Here is a 24,974-nt window from a genome sequence, read left to right on the forward strand (position 1 = left end):
TTTTGTTTTTGTTTTTTGTTTTTTTTAAATGGTGTCTTGCTATGTTGCCCAGCCTGTTTCAAACTCCTGGGCTCAAGGGATCCTCCTGCCACAGCCACCTGAGTAGTTGGTACTACAGGCGTGGAACATTGTGCACAGCTAATGCTTGGGTTTTAAGGAATTCCATGGCCTAGTAAGATTCAGCTATGTGGAGTCTGGAGCTGAGACCATTTAGAAAATGGTGACATCATTTGTGCAGATTCAATAGCTGGTTAATGTTGTTGCTAATTGAGCATGTCATTTTTTTTTTTCTCACAAAGTAAGGTCAAGACTTCAGAGCCAGCAGTTTGCTATGTCTGTCTAATGCTTGAAAATATTAATAAGTTTTTCAGTTTTACAGGGCACATATCCAGATCTTTCAGATTTTCTACATTTTCTAGTTTTGAAGACACTATTAAGTTCAGTTTTGTTGGGTTTTTTTGTTTGTTTTAGAGAAAGGGTCTCACTCTGTAGCCCTTGCTGGATGGAGTACAGTGGCAGGATCATAGCTCACCGTATTCTTGAACTCCTGGACTCAAGTGATCCTCCCAACTCAGCCTTTGGACTAGCTAGGACTAAAGATGTGTGCCACCATGCTTGGCCTGTTTTGTACTTTTAATATTACCTAATAACTTTACTATTAGTGAAGTCAATGCATTTTCCTTTCTGAGAATGAATAATGATTAAGTTATAAACAAGTGACTCCCAAAGAATGCAAATTTTATTTGAAAATTATACTCTCGCTTAAATAAACTTTAAATCTCCAGTTTGGTTTTACTCTAAGGATCAAGTTCCTTCATGCTCTATTCATTTGGCCAATGATTTAGGAATAGGTTTAAAAATGATTTGCTACTTTTAGCCAATGGTAATAGTTCACAGCACATTTATCATCCATTGTTATTTCAGAAGTTGTTGAAAACCTGGTTGCAAGTGATAATTCACCTAACATACCAGAGGCAATTGATAGACTCTTCAGAGACATAGCAAATATCAACAGGGAGTCTATGGCTGAAATAACAGATGCTCAGGTTAGTATAAAAATAATTCTGTTTATGACAAGTTTTGATAATTCTTCATTTTAACCAATGTATTATATAGGTAAAAAAGTAGTCTTAACCCTTGCTAAACATATAAAAATCTATTTTTGGATGTTCACACCTAATTTAGGGGAAAAAAATTTTAGAAACCAATGGAAAAATATGTGCTCAAGTTTAAACATTTATTATTTATTAGTAATGTTTTATATTATTAATATTTGTTAACCTCTCCAGGCTTCAGTTTTCTCATCTGTTAAATGATAATAGTAATACCCACCTCTAAGTGTTGTTGTGAATAGTAAACAAAATAACATACATAAGGTCCTGGGCACACACGAGTTCTCTTTTCCTTCCCTTTGCAGCAAAGTAGTGGAGCCACCCAGCAGTGGAGAACTCAGTTGACTATAAGCCTTCAGAAGTGCTTTTTTGGGGGGTAATTTTCTAATGTTTAAATGAAGGTCTGTTACTTACTTAATATGGAAATTGTCTTGAGGCTTGAAACACTTTTGAGAACATTTACCTTGGGCAAATACTTGCATTTTGATGATTACTTATATGGAAAGGTGAGAAGAAAGTTTATTGTAAATCTCTCTTCCTCTTTATATATATATGTATCTATATATGTATGTATGTGTTTATGTATATATAAATACCTTTATTTAGATATAATTTACATACCATGCAATTCACCCATTTCAAGTATGCAATTCAATAGTTTTTAGTATTTCCCAGAGTTGTTGTGCACCTATCACCACGGTTAGTTAATTTTAGAATATTTTCACCACCTCAAAAAGAAACCACGCCCATTCACAAACACTCTCCATTTCCTTCCATCCCCTTCCCTCCCTCACCCTCAGCCCTAGGTAACCGCTAATCTACTTTTGGTCTCTATGGTTTTGCCTAATGAGGACATTTTATATAAATAAAATCATACAATGTGTGGTTTACTGACTGCTTTCACTTAGCCCCATGTTTTCAAAGTTCATCCATGTTGTTGCATGTATTTGTACTTCATACATTTTTATGACTGAATAATATCCCATTGTATGGCTATACCATATTTTGTTTGTGCATTCATCTATTGATGAACGTTTTCATTGCTTCCACCTTTTGGCTATTATGAATAATCCTGCTATAAATACTCATGTACAGATTTTTATGTTTTTATTTTTCTTAAGTTTGTACCTAAGAATGAAATTGCTGGGCCATGTGTTAACTCTAAACTTTTGATGAACTACCAGATTGTTTTCCAAAATGGCTGTACCATTTTACATTCCCACTAGCAGTATAAGAGGGATCCAGTTGGTGGTGACTCATGCCTGTAATCCCAGCACTTTGGGAGGCCAAGGCAGGCGGATCACGAGGCCAGGAGATCAAGACCATCCTGGCTAACACCGTGAAACCCCGTCTCTACTAAAAATACAAAAATTAGCTGGGCGTGGTGGCAGGTGCCTGTAGTTCCAGCTACTCGGGAGGTTGAGGCAGGAGAATGGTGTGAACCCGGGAGGTGGAGCTTGCAGTGAGCCGAGATCACACCACAGAACTCCAGCCTGGGCGAGAGAGCGAGACTCCGTCTCAAAAAAAAAAAAAAAAAAAAAAAAAAGAGGGATAGAGGGATCCAGTTTTTCCACCTCCTTGCTGACATTTTTCATTATTTGTCTTTTTGGTTATAGTCATTTTAGTGGGTTTGAAGTGTTATCTTATCTCGTTGTGTTTTTTATTGTGGTAAAACACACATAACATAAAATTTACTGTCTTAATCATTTTTAGGTGTATAGTTCCCTTGTGTTAAGTATGTTCACATTGTGCAGCCATTCTCCAGAACCCTTTTCATCTTGCAAAACTGAAACTCTATACTCATTAAGCAACTTCCCCTTGCCCTCTAAAATTCTTACGAATTTTGAGATCAGCTTGTCAACCACCATTCTACTTTCTGTCTCTATAAATTTGACTACTCTCAGTACCTCATGTAAGTGGAATCATATAATAATTGTCTTTTTGTGACTGGTTTATTTCTCTTAGTATAATGTCTTCCAGGTTCATCCGTGTTGCAGCATGTGTCAGAATTTTCTTCCTTTTTAAGACTGAATAATCCATTGTATGTGTATACCACATTTTGTTTATCCATTCATTTGTTGATGGACACTTGGGTTGCATCTACCTTTTGCCTATTGTGAATAATGTTGCTATGAGCATTGGTATGGAAATTTCTGATCAAGTCCCTGCATTCAATTCTTTTGGATATACACCCAGAATTGGAATTGCTGTATCATACGACAATTCTGTTTTTAATTTTTTGAGCAACCGCCATACTGTTTTCCATAGCAACTATAGCATTTTACATTTCTATTAATAGTGAACAAGGGTACCAGTTTCTTCACATTATCACCAATACTTGTTGTTCTGTTTTTTTATTGATAGTAGTCATCCTAGTACTGTGAGGTGGTATCTCAGTTTTTTATTTATTTATTTATTTTTTAGACTATCACATTCTGTTGCCCAGGCTGGAGTGCAGTGTCAGGGTTTCAGCTCACTGCAACCTCTGCCTCCTGGTTTGAAGCAGTACTCGTGCCTCAGCCACCCAAGTAGCTGGGATTACAGGCAGGCACCACCACACCTGGCTAATTTTTGTGTTTTTAGAAGAGATGTGGTTTTGCCATGTTGGCCAGGCTGGTCTCGAACTCCTGGCCTCAAGAGATCCACCCACCTTGGCCTCCCAAATTGCTGGGATTACAGGTGTGAGCCACTGTGCCCGGCTGTAAATCTCTTTTTAGATTATAACCTCTTACTGTACTTAGCTGTTAGTGAAAACAAATTATAAGATTCCAAGAGTTTGGGTTTGTTTGTTTGTTTGTATTTTGAAACAGTGTCTTGGTCTGGAGTGCAGTTGCATGATCTCGGCTCACTGCAGCCTCGACCTCCTGGGCTCAAGTGATCCCCCTCAGCCTTCCAAGTAGCTGGGACTGCAGGCGTGTGCCACCATGCCTAGCTAATTTTTTGTATTTTTCATAGAGATAGGGTTTCTCCATGTTGCACAGGCTAGTCTCGAACTCCTGAGCTCAAGCAGTCTACCCTCTTCGGCCTCCCACTGTTAGAATTATAGGCATGAGCCATAAGAGTTTGGTCTTATTTTTCATGAAGATCTGCTTGGTTTTGGAAATGCCTTGAATTTATTTTCTTTCTGGAAAGTCTAATCTTCATATTATTTACTTCTGTCTGCAGCATGTATTTATCATGCTTATCATTACACATATATGTAAACCTACGACAAAACCTGCCACATCTTAGGTGCTTAATACACATGTGTTTTTTTGTTTTGTTTTGTTTTGTTTTTTTTTTTTGAGACGGAGTCTCGCTCTGTCGCCCAGGCTGGAGTGCAGTGGCCGGATCTCAGCTCACTGCAAGCTCCACCTCCTGGGTTTACGCCATTCTCCTGCCTCAGCCTCCCGAGTAGCTGGGACTATAGGCGCCCACCACCTCGCCCTGCTAAGTTTTTGTATTTTTTAGTAGAGACGGGGTTTCACCGTGTCATCCTGGCTGACACATGTGTTGAATAAATATGTTTTGTGATTATGAAGTATTTACAATCATAGTTTATCTTATCCTTTCTAACACAATATGAGAAAATACAAAAAATTGTTTAAAATCATAAAGTAACATAACTTTACAGAAAGTTTTAAAAAATGGATACAAAATCACATGCAAACACACACTTGAATATAACAACTATTATTTTAATATATTTTCTTTAATAGTTTTACTGTTTAAATGTTACTTAGCTATAATTATACGGTACATGTAATATTTCTGACATCATAAAAGGCAATTTGCTCTGTGTTCCCAACGTTTTATTTTATTTTATTTATTTATTTAGTATTTTTTAAAACCAGAACATTTATTGCATAACTAATCGTTGACATTCTTAAGGTGAACTAGATGCTGCAACAGCTGCCCTCTTGTGTTTAGGTGTTGTTCCTTCACAGAATCCATGCCTGAATCTGCGGTATACAATTTTTAGGTGCCTCATTCGACCAGTTCCGGTGGTATTTCGTCTTTTAGCCTTGGCACTCCAGTTATACTTTCTCTTGCGCTTGGCAGGGTAGCCACATTTGCCACAGGTCGACTTCTGAAGGTGGTAGGCCTTAGAGCCACAGCGGCGGCACAATGTGTGCATCTTATTGCGACGCTTTCCAAATGATGACATTCCCTTCGTCATCTCGCTTCTGCAGCCGAGACCAGAGAGCTCAACATTTTAAAATAAACATTTTCAAACAGAAAAGTTGAAAGAATATTATACTGGACACCTGCGTAACAGCCACTTACTTTTTACAGTTGTAAACATTTTACCATATTTGCTTTATCACATATACATTTGTCCATCAACCCATCTTATTTTTTGGGTGTATTTTAAAGTGAGTTGCTGACAACAGTACATTCCCCCCCCCCCCAATGTTTTAGTGTGCATATCATTAACTAGAATACAATATTTTATTGAAGTTCTTTTTTTTTTTTTTTTTGAGACGGAGTCTCGCTCTGTTGCTCAGGCTGGAGTGCAAGTGGCATGATCTCGACTCACTGCAACCTCTGCCTCTCAGGTTTAAGAGATTCTCCTGCCTCAGCCTCCCGAGTAGCTGAGACTACAGGTGCACACCACCACGCCCGGCTATTTCTTTTGTATTTTTAGTAGAGACAGGGTTTTACCACGTGGGCCAGGCTGGTGTCAAACTCTTGACCTCAAGTGATCCACTTGCCTTGGCCTCCCAAAGTGCTGGGATTACAGGCGTGAGCCACCATGTCCAGGCATGACCACTATTTTAAGTGGATGAATACTATTCCATCAAGAAAGTTTATCATAATTCACCTATTTATTTCTTTATTATTGGATATTTATATTGTTTCTCTTATTTATTTATTTATTTATTTATTTTTATTGAGATGGAGTCTTGCTCTGTCTTGCCCAGGCTGGAGTGCAGTAGCATGATCTTGGCTCACTGTAACCTCCGCCTCCTGGGGTCAAGTGATTCTCATGCCTCAGCCTCCCGAGTAGCTGGGATTACAGGCGCCTGGCACCACACATGACTAATTTTTGTATTTTTTAGTAGAGACAGAGTTTGACCATGTTGGCCAGGCTGGTCTCGAACACCTGACCTCAGGCAATCCGACCGCCTTGGCCTCCCAAAGTGCTGGGATCACAGGCGTGAGCCACCGCACCTGGCCGAACACTTTTTTTCCAAATTGCTTTCCAAAATGCCAAAACAGGTAGCTTCTTTAAGCTATTTTAGTCTGGATGTTCATTTCCCATCATAATATGTCGAATCATTTGTTCTTCTGGGTAATTTGGAGTGCAGTATTAACTCCATGTGTTTTTAGTGATACAAATGAAATAATACTTAGTATGAAAGTCGGCCGGGCTTGGTGGCTCATGGCTGTAATCCCAGCACTTTGGGAGGTCGAGGCGGGCGGGTCACTTGAGGTCAGGAGTTCGAGACCAGTCTGGCCAACATGGTGAAACCCCATCTCAACTAAAAATACAAAAATTAGCTGGGCATTATGACGGGTGCCTGTAATCCCAGCTACTTGGGAGGCTGAGGTGGGAGAATCACTTGAACCCAGGAGGAGGTGGTTGCAGTGAGCCGAGATCACGCCATTGCACTCTAGCTTGGGCAACAAAGTGAGACTCCGTCTCAAAAAAAAAAAAAAAAAGAAAAAAGAAAATCATTTGATCAACTGTGGCACTGAGGATACTATGTGATGGAGATGGACATGATAAGTAGCCCCAGAATAATAAGTGAAATGACAACCATGCTGCATTAGGCCATTTTCATTGGTATAAAGGAAATACCTGAGGCTGGGTAATTGATAAGGAAAAGAAGTTTATTTGGCTCATGGTTCTGCAGATCGTATAAGAAGCATGGCACTGGCATCTGCTTCCAGTGAGGGCCTCTGGAAGTTTCCAATCATGGTGGAAGGGGAAAGGGGAGCAGGCATCACATGATGAGAGAGGAGGAAAGAGAGAGGAGGAGGTACCAGGCTCTTTTTTAAGAATCAGATCTTGCAGTAACTAATAGACTGAGAACTCACTCATTACTGTGAGGACAGCACCAAGACAATGAGGGATCCACCCCCGTGACCCAAGTACCTCCCATCAGCCCCACCTCCAACACTGGGGATCAAATTATGATATGAGATTGCCAGGGGAAAAATATCCAAACTGTATCAAATGCTAAATAAATCATCTATTTAAACTGAAGCTCATCAGAAAAATGTGGAATGGTAAGTGAGAAAAGTGGCGTGGAAGAAAAGACTTAAAACTAACATACATTTTGTACCACTGCTGTGCATAAATTGGGTTAAAAAAAGAGAACTAAAACAACTAAAGAATAAATGATACAAAGTAATATAATTAATTGCCAAGTTGTATACAACTTAATGAATATATGAATTCAAAGAAGAAAGAACAACGTAGACTGTAAGGGTTGCTGAAAGCTTCATTTATGTTGTTGGTGAGACTGAAATGGATTTGAGTTACAAAAAAACAAAGGGAGGAGGTATATCAGGTGAAGCCAATAGTATGAATAAAGACACATTGATAGGAATGAACAAGTTGTGTTCAGGAAATAGATAATTGTTAACAGTGGGTAAGTTTTTGAGGGGAGAGGTAGTATGGGACTAGATTATGGGGGGCCTGGAAATGACCCATAATAGTTGCATAAGCATACGATATTCAAGAATGAAAATACCGTTGGAGGTGGCCAGTATTTTAACTAGCTAAGGAAATGTTTCTCTTTGACCAGATTGAAGAAATGGCAGTAAACCTATGGAACTGGGCACTTACCATAGGAGGAGGTTGGCATGTAAATGGAGAGCGGAAAATTAAATGTACGTATACATATTGTGACATGTATTATGAGGAGTGTTCTTACTATATATTAGATAGTGTTCCTGCAGTTTAAATAATGTTTTGGCCAGTTCTTAGATAGAGATTTGTTAAAAGACAAACAAAACAACCCAGGAACACTGGTTTCTCAAGCAAATGGCCTCCCTCAGTTTTATGATTTTTTTCAGAGGTTAGCTCCTTATTAACAAACGTTTAAAGGTATCACTGCAAGAAATAGTCTGGAGGAGAACAACAAAGATGATTAAAAGGTGAGACAGTGAGAACTTAAAGAAATGTTAAAGGACATGGATTATTTCTCATGGAGATGATCAAAATCTTCAGGGTTCTGAAGGACCATCAAATAGTAGATTCCCCTCTATTAATAATAGAATAAGTGTTACCATATGACATACTCAGATTTTAAAAAGTGTAAAGAGTAGTTTCCTCAGGAAGTGGATTGATAAACATTGGAATGAGTTACCGAGAAAAACTATGGAAATGATTTCTACCTGTGAGAGCAAACAACAAGAACGAAAAAACGAAAATCTCAAACTAAACTCATCTTCTTGGATGCTTTGAATGTGGTCCACTGTCTGGCAATGTTCCAGTGCTTTAGCTAAATGGGCAAAGTCTAGTGTGCTGACAGTTACTGATTTTCAATAGGCATAGTGACAGCAAATGCATTTATGGGAAGTATATTGCTCATTATAAAGAATACATTGACGTAACAAACCAAAGGGTGAACCTCTGGACTGCTTGACATTGTAAAGACAAATGACTTTTATCTGTATGCAACAAATAGAATTTACTACTAACTATCTTTGTGAATATAAACAAAACTGTATACAACTTCCATGTAGATATAGGGTAATTGTGCTTAATATAATCAATAATATACTTACTCATGAGTCCACTCTATTAGCATGTTTAGAGAACAGTTCTAGCTCTTTAACTCTTAGATAAATTGATATCATTGCTCCCAGGAGCCTTAGATCCTGTAGTTATGGGGAGGTAAGAGCTAAGAATTTATCAGTGGAAGAAACTTAGTACACAGGTGAACTGTGTGATATTAAAGTGCATTAATTCTTAACTCCTACCGTTCTGCATATGAAGAAATATTGCTTTAGCTGTTTACTGCTTATCAAATAGGGATATGGTAGATGAAGTGGCTGTCACAGCCTCTTCCCATGTACTGTCTCATTTCTTTTCTTCTTTTCTTTTTCTTTTTTAAGGGAAGGCAAGGGGTGAGGGCAGAACCACACAGTGTTGATGGGATTTGGGCCAGGGAGATGAGAGAGCTAGGGAAGAGAAAAGAGAGCTAGGGAAGTTAAAAAAAAAAAAGCGGGGGGGCTGTAAGAGGAAAAATACTAAACAGGTAAGGAAAGTGGAGAAAAAAGGGGAAGCAAGGAGAGGAGAAAGGCAAGGGGGGAGAGAAGAAGAGGGAAAGGCAAGCGATAAGAGAAGAAAAGGGAAGGATAAGAGAACGGACAAGAGACAGTAAAGAAGAGAGTCCCATGTACTGTCTCAGTTCACGTAGCAGTTCTTAATCAGATATTTGGGTGCTTGTTATGTGTATCATACTTTTTTTTTTTTTGAGACGGAGTCTCGCTCTGTCACCCAGGCTGGGGTGCAGTGGCCGGATCGCAGCTTACTGCAAGCTCCGCCTCCCGGGTTTACTCCATTCTCCTGCCTCAGCCTCCCGAGTAGCTGGGACTACAGGCGCCCGCCACCTCACCCAGCTAGTTTTTTTGTATTTTTCAGTAGAGACGGGGTTTCACCGTGTTAGCCAGGATGGTCTGGATCTCCTGACCTCGTGATCCGCCCGTCTCAGCCTCCCAAAGTGCTGGGATTACAGGCTTGAGCCACCGCGCCCGGCCTCATACAATTTTTGATACAGTGGAGAACAGATTGTTAGTGCAGAAGGCCTCCAAGTTAAAATAATTTTATTTCAAAAATATGTTTATTGGAATATATTTTGTTTCCTTAAAAACAAATTTAGTGTGCCTGGATTATGTGCTATGTGATGAAATAAGTCATGAAGATTTATAAGCTATAATTCTTTATTACTTGGAGGAATTATGGAACAATGAACAGGAAAGTCAGAAGTAGATGAATGACTTGTAAGTTTTAGTTTTAGACCTGTTGCATTTGAGATGACAATAAGGTTGGAGATGTGAGACTAGAGCTTATGAGAAAGATCAGGACTGAGCCTATAGATTTGGCAATGATTTACACAGAGGTGGTAGTTGAAGACAGAAGAGTAGTTGAGTTCTCTGAGGAAAAAAATAAAGAGCAGTGGTTCTTAAATATTGGTATAAATGAGAATCAGGCTGGTCGTGATGGCTCACGCCTGTAATCCCAGCACGTTGGGAGGCCTAGGTGAGTGGATCACCTGAGGTCAGGAGTTCAAGACCAGCCTGGCCAACATGGTGAAACCCTGTCTCTACTAAAAATAAAAAATTAGCTGGGCATGGTGGTGCGTGCCTGTAATCCCAGCTACTCGGGAGGCTGAAGCAGGAGAATCTCTTGAACCCTGGAGGCAGAGGTTGCAGTGAGCTGAGATCTCACCATTGCACTCCAGCCTGGGCAACAAGAGTGAAACTCCGTCTCTCCCCCTCCCCCACAAAAATGAGAATCACCTGTGAAGCCTGTGAAAAATACAGATGCCCAGGCCCTACCATTGGTGGTTTTGATTCATTTAGGTGCAGGATGAAACCTGGGCATATCTATAATTTGAAAAATATCTCAGGGCTTCTCATGCACACCAAAATTAATCAGTGGTATTGAGAGAAGAACAAAGTAATGAGATTTTAACTCTGAATCTACCAGCTTCAAAGTTAAAATAAAAAGAATAAAGATAGATGACCAAAAGGAACAGTCAAAAAACTCTACACGATATTGGCTGGGCGCGGTGGCTCATGCCTGTAATCCCAGCACTTTGGGAGGCTGAGGCAGGTGGATGACGAGGTCGAGAGATCGAGACCATCCTGGCTAACACAGTGAAACCCCATCTCTACTAAAATTATGAAAAATTAGCCAGGCGTGGTGGTGGGCTCCTGTGGTCCCAGCTACTCAGGAGGCTGAGGCAGGAGAATGGCGTGAACCTGGGAGGCGGAGCTTGTAGTGAGCGGAGATCAGGCCACTGCACTCCAGCCTGGGCGACAGAGCGAGACGCCGTCTCAAAAAAAAAAAAAAAAAAATTCTACTGGAGATTTATTAGTCATTTATTGAGTGCGTTCTCCTTATAGGATTCTTATACCATTTTATGGTATGGAGTAAATGAAAGGGAAAAGGTAAGATACCAGAACAAAGATACCAATCTTAAATTATGCTTGAGGATTTCGGAAAGAATAGTTTAAAGCTAGAGAAACAATAATTTACACATTTATAAATGTCAGAGGGTACAACCCTGTGTTTATCTAAAGTCAATTCAATTTCAGGCTGTGGGTAGAGCGGAGTAAAGTGGATGTTCAAAGGTATCAGTCACCAATTACCTAACCAAGATGTTTATAATATAGAGGGGTCAGGAACAGGCTGGTGAGAAGACAAGACGGAGCTACAGCAACAAAGAAAACATCTTTATATGGAAGTAGCATTCTGTTTCAGCCTCAGCTGCCTTTGGCTTGAAGACTTATTGGTGATAACTATAAACAGCTGGATTACGAATGTGAGGATTGGAGCAGACAAAGTTCTTAGACTAGGATATTTCCCACACAAGGACCAGGATATTTCAGGCCAAGGGAGTAATTTTTTTTTTTTTTTTTGAGACAGGATCCGGCTCTGTCACCCAGGTTGGAGTGCAGTGGTGCAATACTGACTCACTGCAACCCCTGCCTCTTGGGCTCAGGTCAACCTCCTACCTCAGCCTCCCAAGTAGCTGGGACTACAAGGCATGCACCATCACACCCCACTAATTTTTGTATTTTTTGTAGATATGGGTTTTGCCATGTTGCTTAGGCTGGTCTGAAACTCCAAGGGAGTAATGTTTTTCAGAAAGGTTATGGCCATTATGAAATGTTGCTCTGAAGTTAAGGAAGGTGATCTTTGAGAGTGCAGTTTTAGTAAAGTGGTAAGGATGCAAAACACATTGCGGACATTTAAGGAGATGAGTGAGTAGCAAAACAGTAGAGCTAGTAGACAGACTTTTCAGTTCAAGAAGTTTGTCAATCAAAGGAAGAGGAGAAATGGATGCAAACTTGAAGCATAGTGGGGTTAGTTGATTTTTTTTTTCAAGGTGAGGAGATGGGTACGTTTGAAGGTAGAGAAGAAGGAATAAGTTGAGAGGGAGGTACTCAAGATACTTTTAGAAAGGGGCAATAATTGAGAGACCAGAGTCTTTGAAAATACTGAAGGATTAGCAAACTTTGGAACTTTGGAATAAAAAAGGAAACATTTTCTTTTTCTTTATTTTATTTTATTTTATTTTACTTTAAGTTCTGGGATACCTATGCAGAACACGCAGGCTTGTTAGATAGGTATACATGTGCCATGTGATTTGCTGCACCTATCAACCTATCATCTAGGTTTTAAGCCTGCATGCATTAGGTATTCGTCCTAATGCTCTCTCTTCCCTTGCCCCCACTCCCTGACAGGCCCCGGTGTGTGATGTTCCCCTCCCTTGTCCATGTGTTCTCATTGTTCAAGTCCCACTTATGAGTGAGAACATGCGGTGTTTGGTTTTCTGTTCGTGTGTTAGTTTGCTGGCAATGATGGTTTCCAGTTTCATCCATGTCCCTGCAAAGGACATGCACTCATTTTTTATGGCTGCATAGTATCCCATGGTGTATATATGTCACATTTTCTTTATCCAGTCTATCATTGATGAGCATTTGGGTTGGTTCCAAGTCTTTGCTATTGTGAATAGTGCTGCAGTAAACATGCGTGTGCCTGTGTCTTCATAGTAGAATGATTTATAATCCTTTGGGTGTATACTCAGTAATGGAATTGCTGGGTCAAAATGGTATTTCTGGTTCTAGATCCTTGAGGAATTGCCACATTGTCTCCCACAATGGTTGAACTAATTTACACTCCCACCAACAGTGTAAAAGCGTTCCTATTTCTCCGCATCCTCGCCAGCATCTGTTGTTTCTGACTTTTTAAATGATTGCCATTCTAATTGGAGTGAGATGGTACATCATTGTGGTTTTCATTTGCATTTCTCTAATGACCAGTGATGATGAGCTTTTTTTCATATGTTTTTTTGGCCGCATAAATGTCTTCTTTTGAGAAGTGGCTGTTCATATCCTTTACCTACTTTTTGATGGGGTTGTTTGTTTTTTTCTTATAAGTTTGTTTAAGTTCCTTGTAGATTCTGGATATTAGACCTTTGTCAGATGGATAGATAGCACAAATTTTCTCCCATTCTGTAGGTTGCCTGTTCACCCTGTTGATAGTTTCTTTTCCTGTGCAGAAGCTCTTTAGTTTAATTAGATCCCATTTTTCAATTTTGGCTTTTGCTGCAATTGCTTTTGGTGTTTTAGTCATGAAGCCTTTGCCCATGCCCATGTCCTGAATGGTATTGCCTACATTTTCTTCTAGGGTTTTTATGGTTTTAGGTCTTATGTTTAAGTCTTTAATCCATGTTGAGTTAATTTTTGTATAAGGTGTAAGGAAGGGATTCAGTTTCTGTTTTCTGCATATAGCTAGCCAGTTTTCCCAACACCATTTATTAAATAGGGAATCCTTCCCCCATTGCCTTTTTTTGTCAAGTTTGTTGAAGATCAGATGGTTGTAGATGTGTGGTGTTATTTCTGAAGCCTCTGTTCTGTTCCATTGGTATATATATCTGTTTTGGTACTAGTACCATGCTGTTTTGGTTACTGTAATCTTGTAGTATAGTTTGAAGTCAGGTAGTGTGATGCCTCCAGCTTTATTCTTTTTGCTTAAGATTGTCTTGGCTACACGGGCTCTTTTTTGGTGCCATATGAAATTTAAAGTAGTTTTTTCTAGTTCTGTGAAGAAAGTCAATGGTAGCTTGATGGGAATAGCATTGAATCTATAAATTACTTTGGGCAGTATGGCCATTTTCGTGATACTGATCTTTCCTATCCATGAGCATGGAATTTTTTTCCATTTGTTTGTGTCCTTGCTTATTTCTTTGAGCAGTGGTTTGTAGTTCTCCTTGAAGAGATCCTTCACATTCCTTGTAAGTTGTATTCCTAGGTATTTTATTCTCTGTGTAGCAGTTGTGAATGGGATTTCACTCATGATTTGGCTCTCTGCTTGTCTATTATTGGTGTATGGGAATGCTTGTGATTTTTACACATTGGTTTTGTATCCTGAGAGTTTGCTGAAGTTGCTTATCAGCTTAAGGAGCTTTTGGGCTAAGACGACGGGATTGTCTAAATATGCAATCATGTCATCTGCAAACACAATTTGGCTTTCTGTCTTCCTAATTGAATACACTTTATTTATTTCTCTTGCCTTATTGCCCTGGCCAGAACTTCTAATACTGTGTTGAATGAGAGTAGTGAGAGAGGGCATCTTTGTCTTGTGCCAGTTTTCCACAGGAAAACTTCCAGCTTTTGCCCATTCAGTATGATATTAGCTATGGGTTTGTCATAAATAACTTATTATTTTGAGATATGAGAGCTTTTAGCATGAAGGGGTGTTGAATTTTATTGAAGGCCTTTTCTGCATCTATTGAGATAATCATGTGCTTTTTGTCATTGGTTCTATTTATGTGATGGATTACGTTTATTGATTTGCCTATGTTGAACCAGCCTTGCACCCCAGGGATGAAGCCGACTTGATTGTGGTGGATAAGCTTTTTGACGTGCTGCTGGATTCAGTTTGCCAGTATTTTATTGAGGATTTTTGCATTGATGTTCATCAGGGATATTGGCCTGAAATTTTCTTTTTTGTTGTGTCTCTGCCAGGTTTTGGTATCAGGATGATGCTGGCCTCATAAAATGAATTAGGGAGGAATCCCTTTTTTTCTATTGATTGGAATAGTTTCAGAAGGAATGGTACCAGCTTCTCTTTGTACCTCTGGTAGAATTCAGCTGTGAATCTGTCTGGTCCGAGAGTTTCTTTTTCTTTTTTTTTGATTGGTAGGCTATTAATTACTGCCTCAATTTCAGAACTTGTTATTGGTCTATTCAGGGATTCGACTTCTTCTGGTTTTGTCTTGGGAGAGTGTATGTGTGCAGGAATTTATTCACTTCTTCTAGATTTTCTAGTTTATTTGCATAGAGGTGTTTATAGTATTCTCTGATGGTAGTCTGTATTTCTGTGGGATCAGTGGTGATAGCCCCTTTATCATTTTTTATTGCCTATTTGATTCTTCTCTCTTTTCTACTTTATTAATCTGGCTAGCAGTCTATCTATGATATTTAGTTAATCTTTTCAGAAAATCAGCTCCTGGACTCATTGATTTTTTGAAGGGTTTTTCATGTCTCTATCTCCTTGTGTTCTGCTCTGATCTTAGTTATTTCTTGTCTTCTGGTGACTTTTGAATTTGTTTGCTCTTGCTTCTCTAGTTCTTTTAATTGTGATGTTTGGGTGTCGATTTCAGAACTTTCCAGCTTTCCGATGTGGGCATTTAGTGCTATAAATTTCCCTTTTAACACTGCTTTAGCTGTGTCCCAGAGATTCTGATATGTTGTCTCTTTGTTCTCATTGGTTTCAAATAGCTTCATTATTTCTGCCTTAATTTCGTTATTTACCCAGTAGTCATTCAGGAGCAGGGTGTTCAATTTCCTTGTAGTTGTGCGGTTTTGAGCAAGTTTCTTCATTCTGAGTTCTAATTTGGTTGCACTGTGTTCTGAGAGACTGTTTTGATTTCCGTTCTTTTGCATTTGCTGAGGAGTGTTTTACTTCCAACTATGTGGTTGATTTTAGAATAAGTGCTATATGGTGCTGAGAAGAGTGTATATTCTGTTGATTTGGGGTGGAGAGTTCTGTAGACGTCTATTAGGTCTGCTTGGTCCAGAGCTGAGTTCAAGTCCTGAATATCCTTGTTAATTTTCTGTCTCGATCTATCTAATATTGACAATGGGGTGTTAAAGTCTCCCACTGTTATTGTGTGGGAGTCTAAGTCTTTTTGTAGGTCTCTAAGGACTTGCTTTATGAATCTGGGTGCTCCTGTATTGGGTGCATATATATTTAGGATAGTTAGCTCTTCTTGTTGAATTGATCCCTTTACCGTTATGTAATGCCCTTCTTTGTCTTTTTTGATCTTTGTTGGTTTAAAGTGTGTTTTATCAGACTAGGATTGCAACCCCTCCTTTCTTTTTGCTTTCCATTTGTTTGGTAAATATTCCTCCATCCCTTTATTTTGAGCCTATGTGTGTCTTTGCACGTGAGATGGGTCTCCTGAATACAGCACACTGATGGGTCTTGACTATCCAATTTGCCAGTCTGTGTCTTTTAATTGGGGCATTTAGCCTATTTACATTTAAGGTTAATATTGTTATGTGTGAATTTGATCCTGTCATCATGATGCTAGCTGGTTATTTTGCCCATTAGTTAATGCAGTTTCTTCATAGTGTCCTTGGTCTTTATATTTTGGTGTGTTTTTGCAGTGGCTGGTACTGGTTTTTCCTTTCCATATTTAGTGCTTCCTTCAGGAGCTCTTGTAAGGTAGGCCTGGTGGTCACAAAATCCGACAGCATTTGCTTGTTTGGAAATCTCTTTTGCTTATGAAACTTATTTTGGCTGGATATGAAATTCTGAGTTGAAAATTCTTTTCTTTTCTTTCTTTCTTTTTTTCTTTTCTTTCTTTCTTTTTTTTTGAGATGGCGTCTCATTCTGTTGCCCAGGCTGGAGTGCAGTGGCGTGATCTCGGCTCACTGCAACTTCCGCCTCCCGGGTCCAAGTGATTCTTCTGCCTTAGCCTCCTGAGCAGCTGAGACTACAGGCATGTGCCACCATGCCCAGCTAATTTTTTTTTTTGGTATTTTTAGTATAGACAGGGTTTCACCATATTGGCCAGGCAGGTCTTGAACTCCTGACCTTGTGATCCTCCTACCTCGGCCTCCTAAAGTGCTGGGATTACAGGTGTGAGCCACTGCACCCGGCTGAAAATTCTTTTCTTTAAGAATGTTGAATATTGGCCCCCACTGTCTTCTGGCTTGTAGGGTTTCTGCAGAGAGATCCACTGTTATTCTGATAGGTTTCCCTTTGTGGGTAACCTGACCTTTCTCTCTGGCTGCCCTTAATATATTTTCCTTTGTTTCAACCTTGGAGAATCTGATGATTATGTGTCTTGGGGTTGCTCTTCTTGAGGAGTATCTTAGTGGTGTTCTCCATATTTCCTGAATTTGAATGTTAGCCTGTCTTGCCAGGTTGGGGAAGTTCTCCTGGATAATATCCTGAATTGTGTTTTTCAACTTGATTCCATTCTCCCCGTCACTTTCAGGTACATCAATCAATCGTACGTTTGGTCTTTTCACATAGTCCCATATTTCTTGGAGGCTTCGTTTGTTCCTTTTCACTCTTTTTTCTCTAATCTTGTCTTCATGCCTTATTTCAGTAAGTTGATCTTCAGTCTCTGACATCCTTTCTTCTGCTTGATTGATTTGGCTGTTGATACTTGTGTATGCTTCACGAAGTTCTCCTGCTGTTTTTCAGCTCATCAGTTCATTTATGTTCCCCTCTAAACTGGTTATTCTAGTTAGCAGTTCCTGTAACCTTTTATCAAGGTTCTTAGTTTCCTTGCATTGGGTAGAACATGCTCCTTTAGCTCAGAGGAATTTGTTATACCCACCTTCTGAAGCCTACTTCTGTCAATTTGTCAAACTCATTCTCTGTCCAGTTTTGTGCCCTTGCTGGAGAGGAGTTGTGATCATTTTGAGGGGAAGAGGCATTCTGGTTTTGGGAATTTTCAACATTTTTGCACTGGTTTTTCCTCATCTTTGTGGATTTATCTACCTTTTTGATCTTTGAGGCTGGTGACCTTTGGATGGGGTTTTTGTGTGGGGGTCCTTTTTATTGATGTTGATGTTGTTGCTTTCCGTTTGTTAGTTTTTCTTCTAAGAGTCAGGCCCCTCTTCTGCAGGTCTGCTGCAGTTTGCTGGAGGTCCACTACAGACCCTGTTCACCTGGTTATCACCAGTGGAAGCTACAGAACAGCAAAGATTGCTGCCTGCTCCTTCCTCTGGAAGCTTTGTCCCAGAGGGGCACCAGCCTGATGCCAGCTGGAACTCTTCTGTATGAGGTTTTTCTAGATCCCTGTTGGGAGGTCTCTCCCAGTCAGGAGGCACCAGGGTCAGGGACCCGCTTGAGGAGGCAGTCTGTCCCTTGGCAGAGCTTGAGTGCTGTGCTGGGAGAATCCTCCTTGTCAGGATCAGGTGCTCTCTTCAGAGCCGGCAGGCAGGAAAGTTTAAGTTCACTGAAGCTGTGCCCACAGATGCCCCTTCCTCCAGGTGCTCTGTCCCAGGGTGATGGGAGTTTTATCTATAAGACCCTGACTGGGGCTGCTGCCTTTCTTTCAGAGATGCCTTGCCCAGTGAGGAGGAATCTAGAGAGGCAGTCTGGCCACAGCTGCTTTGTCGCATTGTGTTGAGTTCCACCCAGTCCAAACTTCACCTTTTCTTCTTCTTTTTTTTTTTTTGAGTTGGAGTTGGAGTTGTGTTCTTATTGCCCAGGCTAGAGTGCAATGGCATGATCTCAGCTCACTGCAACTTCCGCCTCCCAGGTTGAAGAGATTCTCCTGCCTCAGTCTCTCTAGTAGCTGGGATTGCAGGCATGCACCACCACTCCCGGCTAGTTTTTTTTTTTTTTTTCTATTTTTACTAGAGACGTGGTTACACCTTGTTGGTCAGGCTGGTCTTGAACTCCTGAGCTCAGGTGATTTACCCACATCAGCCTCTTAAAGTGTTGGGATTATAGGTGTGAGCCACTGTGTCCAGCCAAAAAGAAACACTTTCAAAAATTTTCAGAACTGGAAATTGAAGTTAGTATAAATATACGATTAGTAATTATTTTACCAAAAGTGGTTTATAGAACAAATTAATTTTGTTAAGTGATGAATAGATTTTACACTTTATGATGGGCAATAGAAAACTGACCATTTCAATTACCCTGTAATTTCTGCTAGGCAAATCTTTTTTTCAAAGGACTATTAATTAGAAGTGGTGTTAGCATAGGTAGAATGGCTGCTGACATCTAACATAAAGGTAACTAGTTCATTTATTTGTGAAGCTGTATTTTAAAACTTGAATATGTTTTATGCTGAAATAAACTAGAGAAATAAAGAGGTTATAATTATTCAAACTTCCCTATTTTCAAAGAAAATGAGCTATATAATGAAGTTGTCTGTATTTTCTAAATTTCCTTTAAGAACTGTTATGACATCTACAGAAAAGAGTATGTTTAGGCCAGTTGTGGTGGCTCACACCTGTAATCCCAGCACTTTGGGAGGCTGAGGTGGGAGGATTTCTTGGGCCCAGGAATTTGAGGCTACAGCGAGCTATGATCATGCCACTGTATTCTGTACCCCTCTCTACAGAAAAAAATTATATATATATATATATATATTTAGAAAGTTTCACGTTTTAGGAGAAAAATAAAAAACTATTCTGATGTCCAGAGATTTTGTCAGATGTCGAATAGCTTTAGGTCAATTGAATTTAGAATTATTTTTCTGTTAACATGGTATACACAAGAGCATCATGTGGAATCAGGTATTTTTAGTGAGTCTTTGGGACTTAAGGCTTTAAGAAATTAAAATTTAAGTATTAAATATCTCTCTAGGCTGGGCACAGTGGCTCACACCTGTAATCCCAGCACTTTGGGAGGCCAAGGCGGGTGGATCACCAGAGGTCAGGAGTTCGAGACCTGAGTCCCCGTCTCTACTAAAAATACAAAAATCAGCTGGGCGTGGTGGCGCACGCCTGTAATCCCAGCTACGCGGGAGGCTGAGGCAGGGGAATCACTGGAACCCGGGAGGCGGAGGCTGTGGTGAGCCAAGATCACACGTCACTGCACTCCAGCCTGGGCGACAGAGTGAGACTCTGTCTCAAAAATAAATAAATAAATAAATAAATAAATAAATAAATCTCTTACTGAAGCATTCAGTAAATGATCCATTTAATAAGTTTCAGGTCATTTACTTTTGAAAACTGATTTTTTAAAAAGGCTTTTACGATTTTTATTTTTAATAACAAAACTGGCTTCCTTTCAATCATCTTTTATCTTTATTGGTGTATATAAAAGGAGAATGAATGTTTTGTGTTTATCATTGCCTAATTACTGTTTTGCAGTACATTATGTTGCTTGCAAGTTGCTGAGTATGTGTGAAGCCTCATTTGCCTCAGAACAAGGTATTCAACGACTGATTATGGTAAGTCTTAATTTAGGAGAAAGTGGAGATGAAATGAGATGGTTGTTACTTCTATGAAAATGGTTAAAGTTAGTGTGAAACCAGAAGGGGGCTGAATCTTTTAGTGCTATCCTTTTTTGGTGGTGTTCCTTTTATAATGATATATTTACTACAGTTAAAGTTCTCAGAATACTGTAGTTATTATAGTGGTTCAATGAACCAAACACTGAACTTATAATTCTGGGTTGATGATTTATTTTTTACTTTTCTCACCTCTAACTTGATAGAGTAACTGTTTCTTCATCTAAGGGAATGGTAATACTTAGTTCTAAATGAGTTTTTCAAATGAAAAATTTGAAGCACTAAGTAAATAAGGAAAAGAGTACAGGATTTGAAGTCTGAAGACCTAGGTTAGGTCTGCCACTGACTAGCTATGTGACATTGGAAGATTACTTAGTTTTCTCATTTGTAAAATGAAAATGGTAATATCTACCTTAGAGTGTTATAGAGTTAAAATTAGAGTTTTTGTGAAAAATGCTTTGTAAACTGTAAAATGTATGCATAAGTACATAGTGGTAGAATTTGTCCATGTAAAATGCTATGACAACAGCCTGATAAATCCTGTATCATATATAATATGATAAAACTGAGTTGAACTCAGGGTTCACCTTGCGTGTTTTCCTTATTTCAAAGATTGTAGCCACTCCAGTGCCTTCACACAGTTATAGTTTCTCCAGCTTTTAGGGTTGTTTAGAGTGGGACAGTCAGTTTGAATTGAGCTATTCCATCATGGCTGAAAGTGGAAGTCTCCCTCTTACATTTCTGTTATTTAGAAGATTTTTAAAAAAATTTTATTTTGAGAAGGAGTCACCCTGGCTGGAATGCAGTGGTGTGATCTGAGCTCACTGCAACCTCCATCTCCTAGGTTCAAGCAATTCTCCTGCCTCAGCCTCCCGAGTAGCTGGGATTACAGGCATGCGCCACCACGCCCGGCTAATTTTTGTATTTTTGGTAGAGACAGGGTTTCACCATGTTGGCCAGGCTGGTCTTGAACTCCTGACCTCAAGTGATCTGCCCACCTCGGCCTCCCAAAGTGCTGGGATTACAGGCGTGAGCCACTGCGCCCGGCCTAAAAGATTAATTTTGTAAACATTTATTTCCACCCCCCAAAATACAAATGTATGTTTATGTAAAATTAAGTTGTTCAGAAAAGTAATTAAAGTAATAAAAAGTGATTTTCTGCTCCATCCCTCTCTATCTGTTCTCTCTCTCTTTTTTTTTTTTTTTTGACAGGGTCTCACTCTAGCCCAGACTGGAGTGCAATGACATGATCTCGGCTCACTGCAGCCTCCACCTCTCGGGTTCAAGTGGTTCTCCTGCCTCAGCTTCCCGAGTAACTGGGATTACAGGTGTGCCACCATGTCAGGCCAATTTTTTTTTTTTTTTTTTTTTTTTTTGAAGTAGAGACAGGGTTTCACCATGTTGGCCAGGCTGGTCTCGAACTCCTGACCTCAAGTGATCCACCTGCCTCGGCCTCCCAAAGTGCTGGGATTACAAGAGTGAGACACTGCACCCAGCCTTATCTGTTCTCTTGCTCCTTAGGGCAAATACATTTTTTTAGTAGAAAAATATTTTTCCCAGTGTTTTAAAATACTTTATTTTGTAAAAGCTCAGACATATATAAAACAGGTAAGATAGTACAGTGATTCCCCCCATTTACCCATCACTCAGTTAGAGTAATCATCAACTCATAGCCACTCTTGTTTCTTCTATATCTCCTCGAATAGCAAACCCCTGGCCCCACTGCATTATTTTTATTATTTTTAATTTTTTTTTGAGATAGAGTCTTGCTGTGTCACCCTGGCTGGAGTGCAGTGGCATGATCTCAGCTCACTGTAACCCCTGCCTCCTGGGTTCAGGTGATTCTCCTGCCTCAGCCTCCTGAGTATCTGGAATTACGGGCACCCACCCACCACACCCGGCTGATTTTTGTGTTTTTAGTAGAGACGGAGTTACACCATGTTGGCCAGGCTGGTCACGAACTCCTGATCTCAGGTGATCCGCCCACCTTGGCCTCTCAAAGTTTTGGGATTATAGGCGTGAGCCACCACTGCGCCTGACCAACCCACTGGATTATTTTTAAGCAAATTCAAAATGTATAATTTTGCCCATAAATATTTCAGTATGTGTTTCTAAAAGACAATGTATTTCTTTTTCAGCTTGTAATGCTTAATTTTTTAAAACATAGAGGAAGCTTGGTGGTGTATACATGGCCATTTGATATTTTTAGAACTAGGAGAGTTCAATCTCTTATAGAATGTAAATGTACCCCAACACATTTATTTATTTATTTATTTTCTATTTTTCCACAAATTATTGGGGTATAGGTGGTATTTGGTTACATAAGTTCTTTTTTTTTTTTTCTTGAGATGGAGTCTCACTCTGTCGCCCAGGCTGGAGTGCAGTGGCATGATCTTGGCTCACTGCAACCTCTGCTACCCGGGTTCAAGCAATTCTCCTGCCTCAGCCTCCTGAGAAGCTGGGATTACAGGCGCCTGCCACTGCACCTGGCGAATTTTTGTATTTTTAGTAGAGATGGAGTTTCACCATCTTGGCCAGGCTGGTCTTGAACTCCTGACCTCGTGATCCACCTACCTTGGCCTCCCAAAGTGCTGGGATTACAGGCATGAGCCACTGCATCCGTCCATGAGTAAGTTCTTTAGTGGTGATTTGTGAGATTTTTGGTGCACCCATCACCCAAGCAGTATACAAGACATCATATTTATAGTCTTTTATCCCTTGCCCCACTCCCACTCTTCCCTCCAAATCCCCAAAGTCCATTGTATCATTGTTATGTCTTTGCATCCTCATAGCTTAGCTCCCACATGTCAGTGAGAACATAAGATGTTTGGTTTTCCATTCCTGAGTTACTTCACTTAGAATAATAGTCTCCAATCTCATCCAGGTCACTGTAAATGCTGTTAATTCATTCCTTTTTATGGCTGCATAGTATTCAGTTGTATATATATACCACAGTTTTTTAATCCACTTGTTGATTGATGGGCATTTGGGTTGGTTCCATGATTTTGCAATACGCATGCACATGTAATTCTTATCAAAATTAAGCTTAGTCACTAAAAGAAGATTTGCTATCTGAACTTTGTTCTGCAGTTTTTTCACTTTTGCCATCAGGCACTGGAGCATCTGACGTCTCAAGAAGATCTGGGTCTAGTCCTTCTGATATCATTTTGTTTCTTATTGCCATCACTGGTACACTCACTTGAACCATTTTGAGATATATGACATATCTTGAATCTTTAGCTACAGTTATTTCCTGCTAATACTTGACTTTCCTGTGGTCCAGAGTCTTATGTACTGTCCTGCTGTTATTACCCTGAGGTGACTTCAGAACGTGATCCATTTGTGACATTAGTGGCACTTTAAGGAGATACTTCAAATGTGCCATCATCTAGGCCTGGTATAGATGACAACTTTGCATCTACAATATAATTTTCTGGATAAAAAGATAAAGGTTTGCCAGTTTTTCCTCACTAAATGTAGAAGAGCAGTTAAGGAACTATACAGTGTGCACCACAATTTGGTTTAGAAAAGTCACCATTCTTTTCTGTTGAATAGCTGGCACCTTGATCAAGTCTATGCCTGACTCCCACGAGAGGAAGCCCATCTTTATCCATCTCCTCAGCAAGCAGGGGACCCAGGACTCACCCATGAACTCCTACCAGATGGGGCCTGCCCAACCCTGTAATTGTGTCCCAATGCTTCCCCACGTCCCCCAAGACAATGTATTTTTATATTCAACAAACCCAGTTCACTTTATCACACTTGATAAAACCTAACAAAGATTTCCCCAAATCAAATATCTAGTCCTCCCACCCCCTCTCCAATTGGTTTCTTAAAATCAGGACCAAAGATAATCCATACTTTGTATTTTGTTAATATGTCTGTTTTAATGAAACTACATGTTTTCTTCTCTTTTTTTTTTTTTTTTTTTTTAAAAAATCTGTTGAACAGATTTATTTGTTGAAGAAATGAGGTTGTCCTACAGAGTTTTCTAAATTCTGGGTTCTGGTGCATCCTCATGGTGTCACTTAATAGTCCATTGTTTCCTCTAACCCTTGTTTTCTATAAACTGATAATTAGATCTACAAGCTTGTTCTGATTCAGGTTTGATATTTGTCAGAATAATTTATAGGCAGTATGTTTCTGAATCCTTGGATTCAGCCAATCATGGATTGAAAATATTACCAAAAAGTCTTATGAAGATAACAATACAATAAAAAATACAAATAAAAATACAGTATAACAACTATTCACATAGCATTTATATTATATTAAATCATCTAGAGATGATTTATAGTACATGGGAGGATGTGTATAGGTTATATGCAAATATTACACCATTTCATGTAAGGGATTATATAATGTATTTTTATATTATATATAAATATATATTATATTAAAATATAAAATATTTTAAAACATATGTACAAAATTTATATAAAGTATGTGTTCAGATATAAGCAGGCAAGTATATACTCATATCTCCCCTCATTCCCCCATTTTCTTAGATAAATGGTAATATTCCATATATACTCTTCTTCACCTGATTTGTTGTTGTTGTTGTTGTTGTTGTTGTTGTTTTTGTTTTGTTTTGTTTTAGATGGAGTCTCGCTCAGTCACCCAGGCTGGAGTGCAGTGGCATGATTTCGACTCACTGCAACCACCACCTCCCGGGTTCAAGTGATTCTCCTGCCTC

At 39.5% G+C, this 24,974-nt stretch overlaps 1 protein-coding gene and 2 pseudogenes across 3 annotated transcripts in view; 1 reads left to right on the forward strand and 2 right to left on the reverse strand.

Moving 5' to 3' along the window:
* Positions 1-24,974, forward strand: part of TEX11 (testis expressed 11) — a 330,215-nt gene that overhangs the window by 38,876 nt on the left and 266,365 nt on the right. For both annotated transcript variants that reach the window (XM_025372487.1, XM_025372486.1), the window contains 3 exons: positions 925-1,046; positions 7,850-7,934; positions 20,139-20,218. In XM_025372487.1, the coding sequence (XP_025228272.1) occupies positions 925-1,046; positions 7,850-7,934; positions 20,139-20,218 (287 nt within the window). The remainder of the gene's footprint in view (positions 1-924; positions 1,047-7,849; positions 7,935-20,138; positions 20,219-24,974) is intronic.
* LOC112615654 lies at positions 4,929-5,292 on the reverse strand (annotated as a pseudogene). Its single transcript, XR_003117432.1, has one exon. The product of XR_003117432.1 is annotated as a 60S ribosomal protein L37 pseudogene (transcript).
* Positions 23,325-23,892, reverse strand: LOC112615653 (annotated as a pseudogene).

Source organism: Theropithecus gelada, chromosome X (genome assembly GCF_003255815.1).
Source record: "Theropithecus gelada isolate Dixy chromosome X, Tgel_1.0, whole genome shotgun sequence".
NCBI lineage: Eukaryota > Metazoa > Chordata > Mammalia > Primates > Cercopithecidae > Theropithecus > Theropithecus gelada.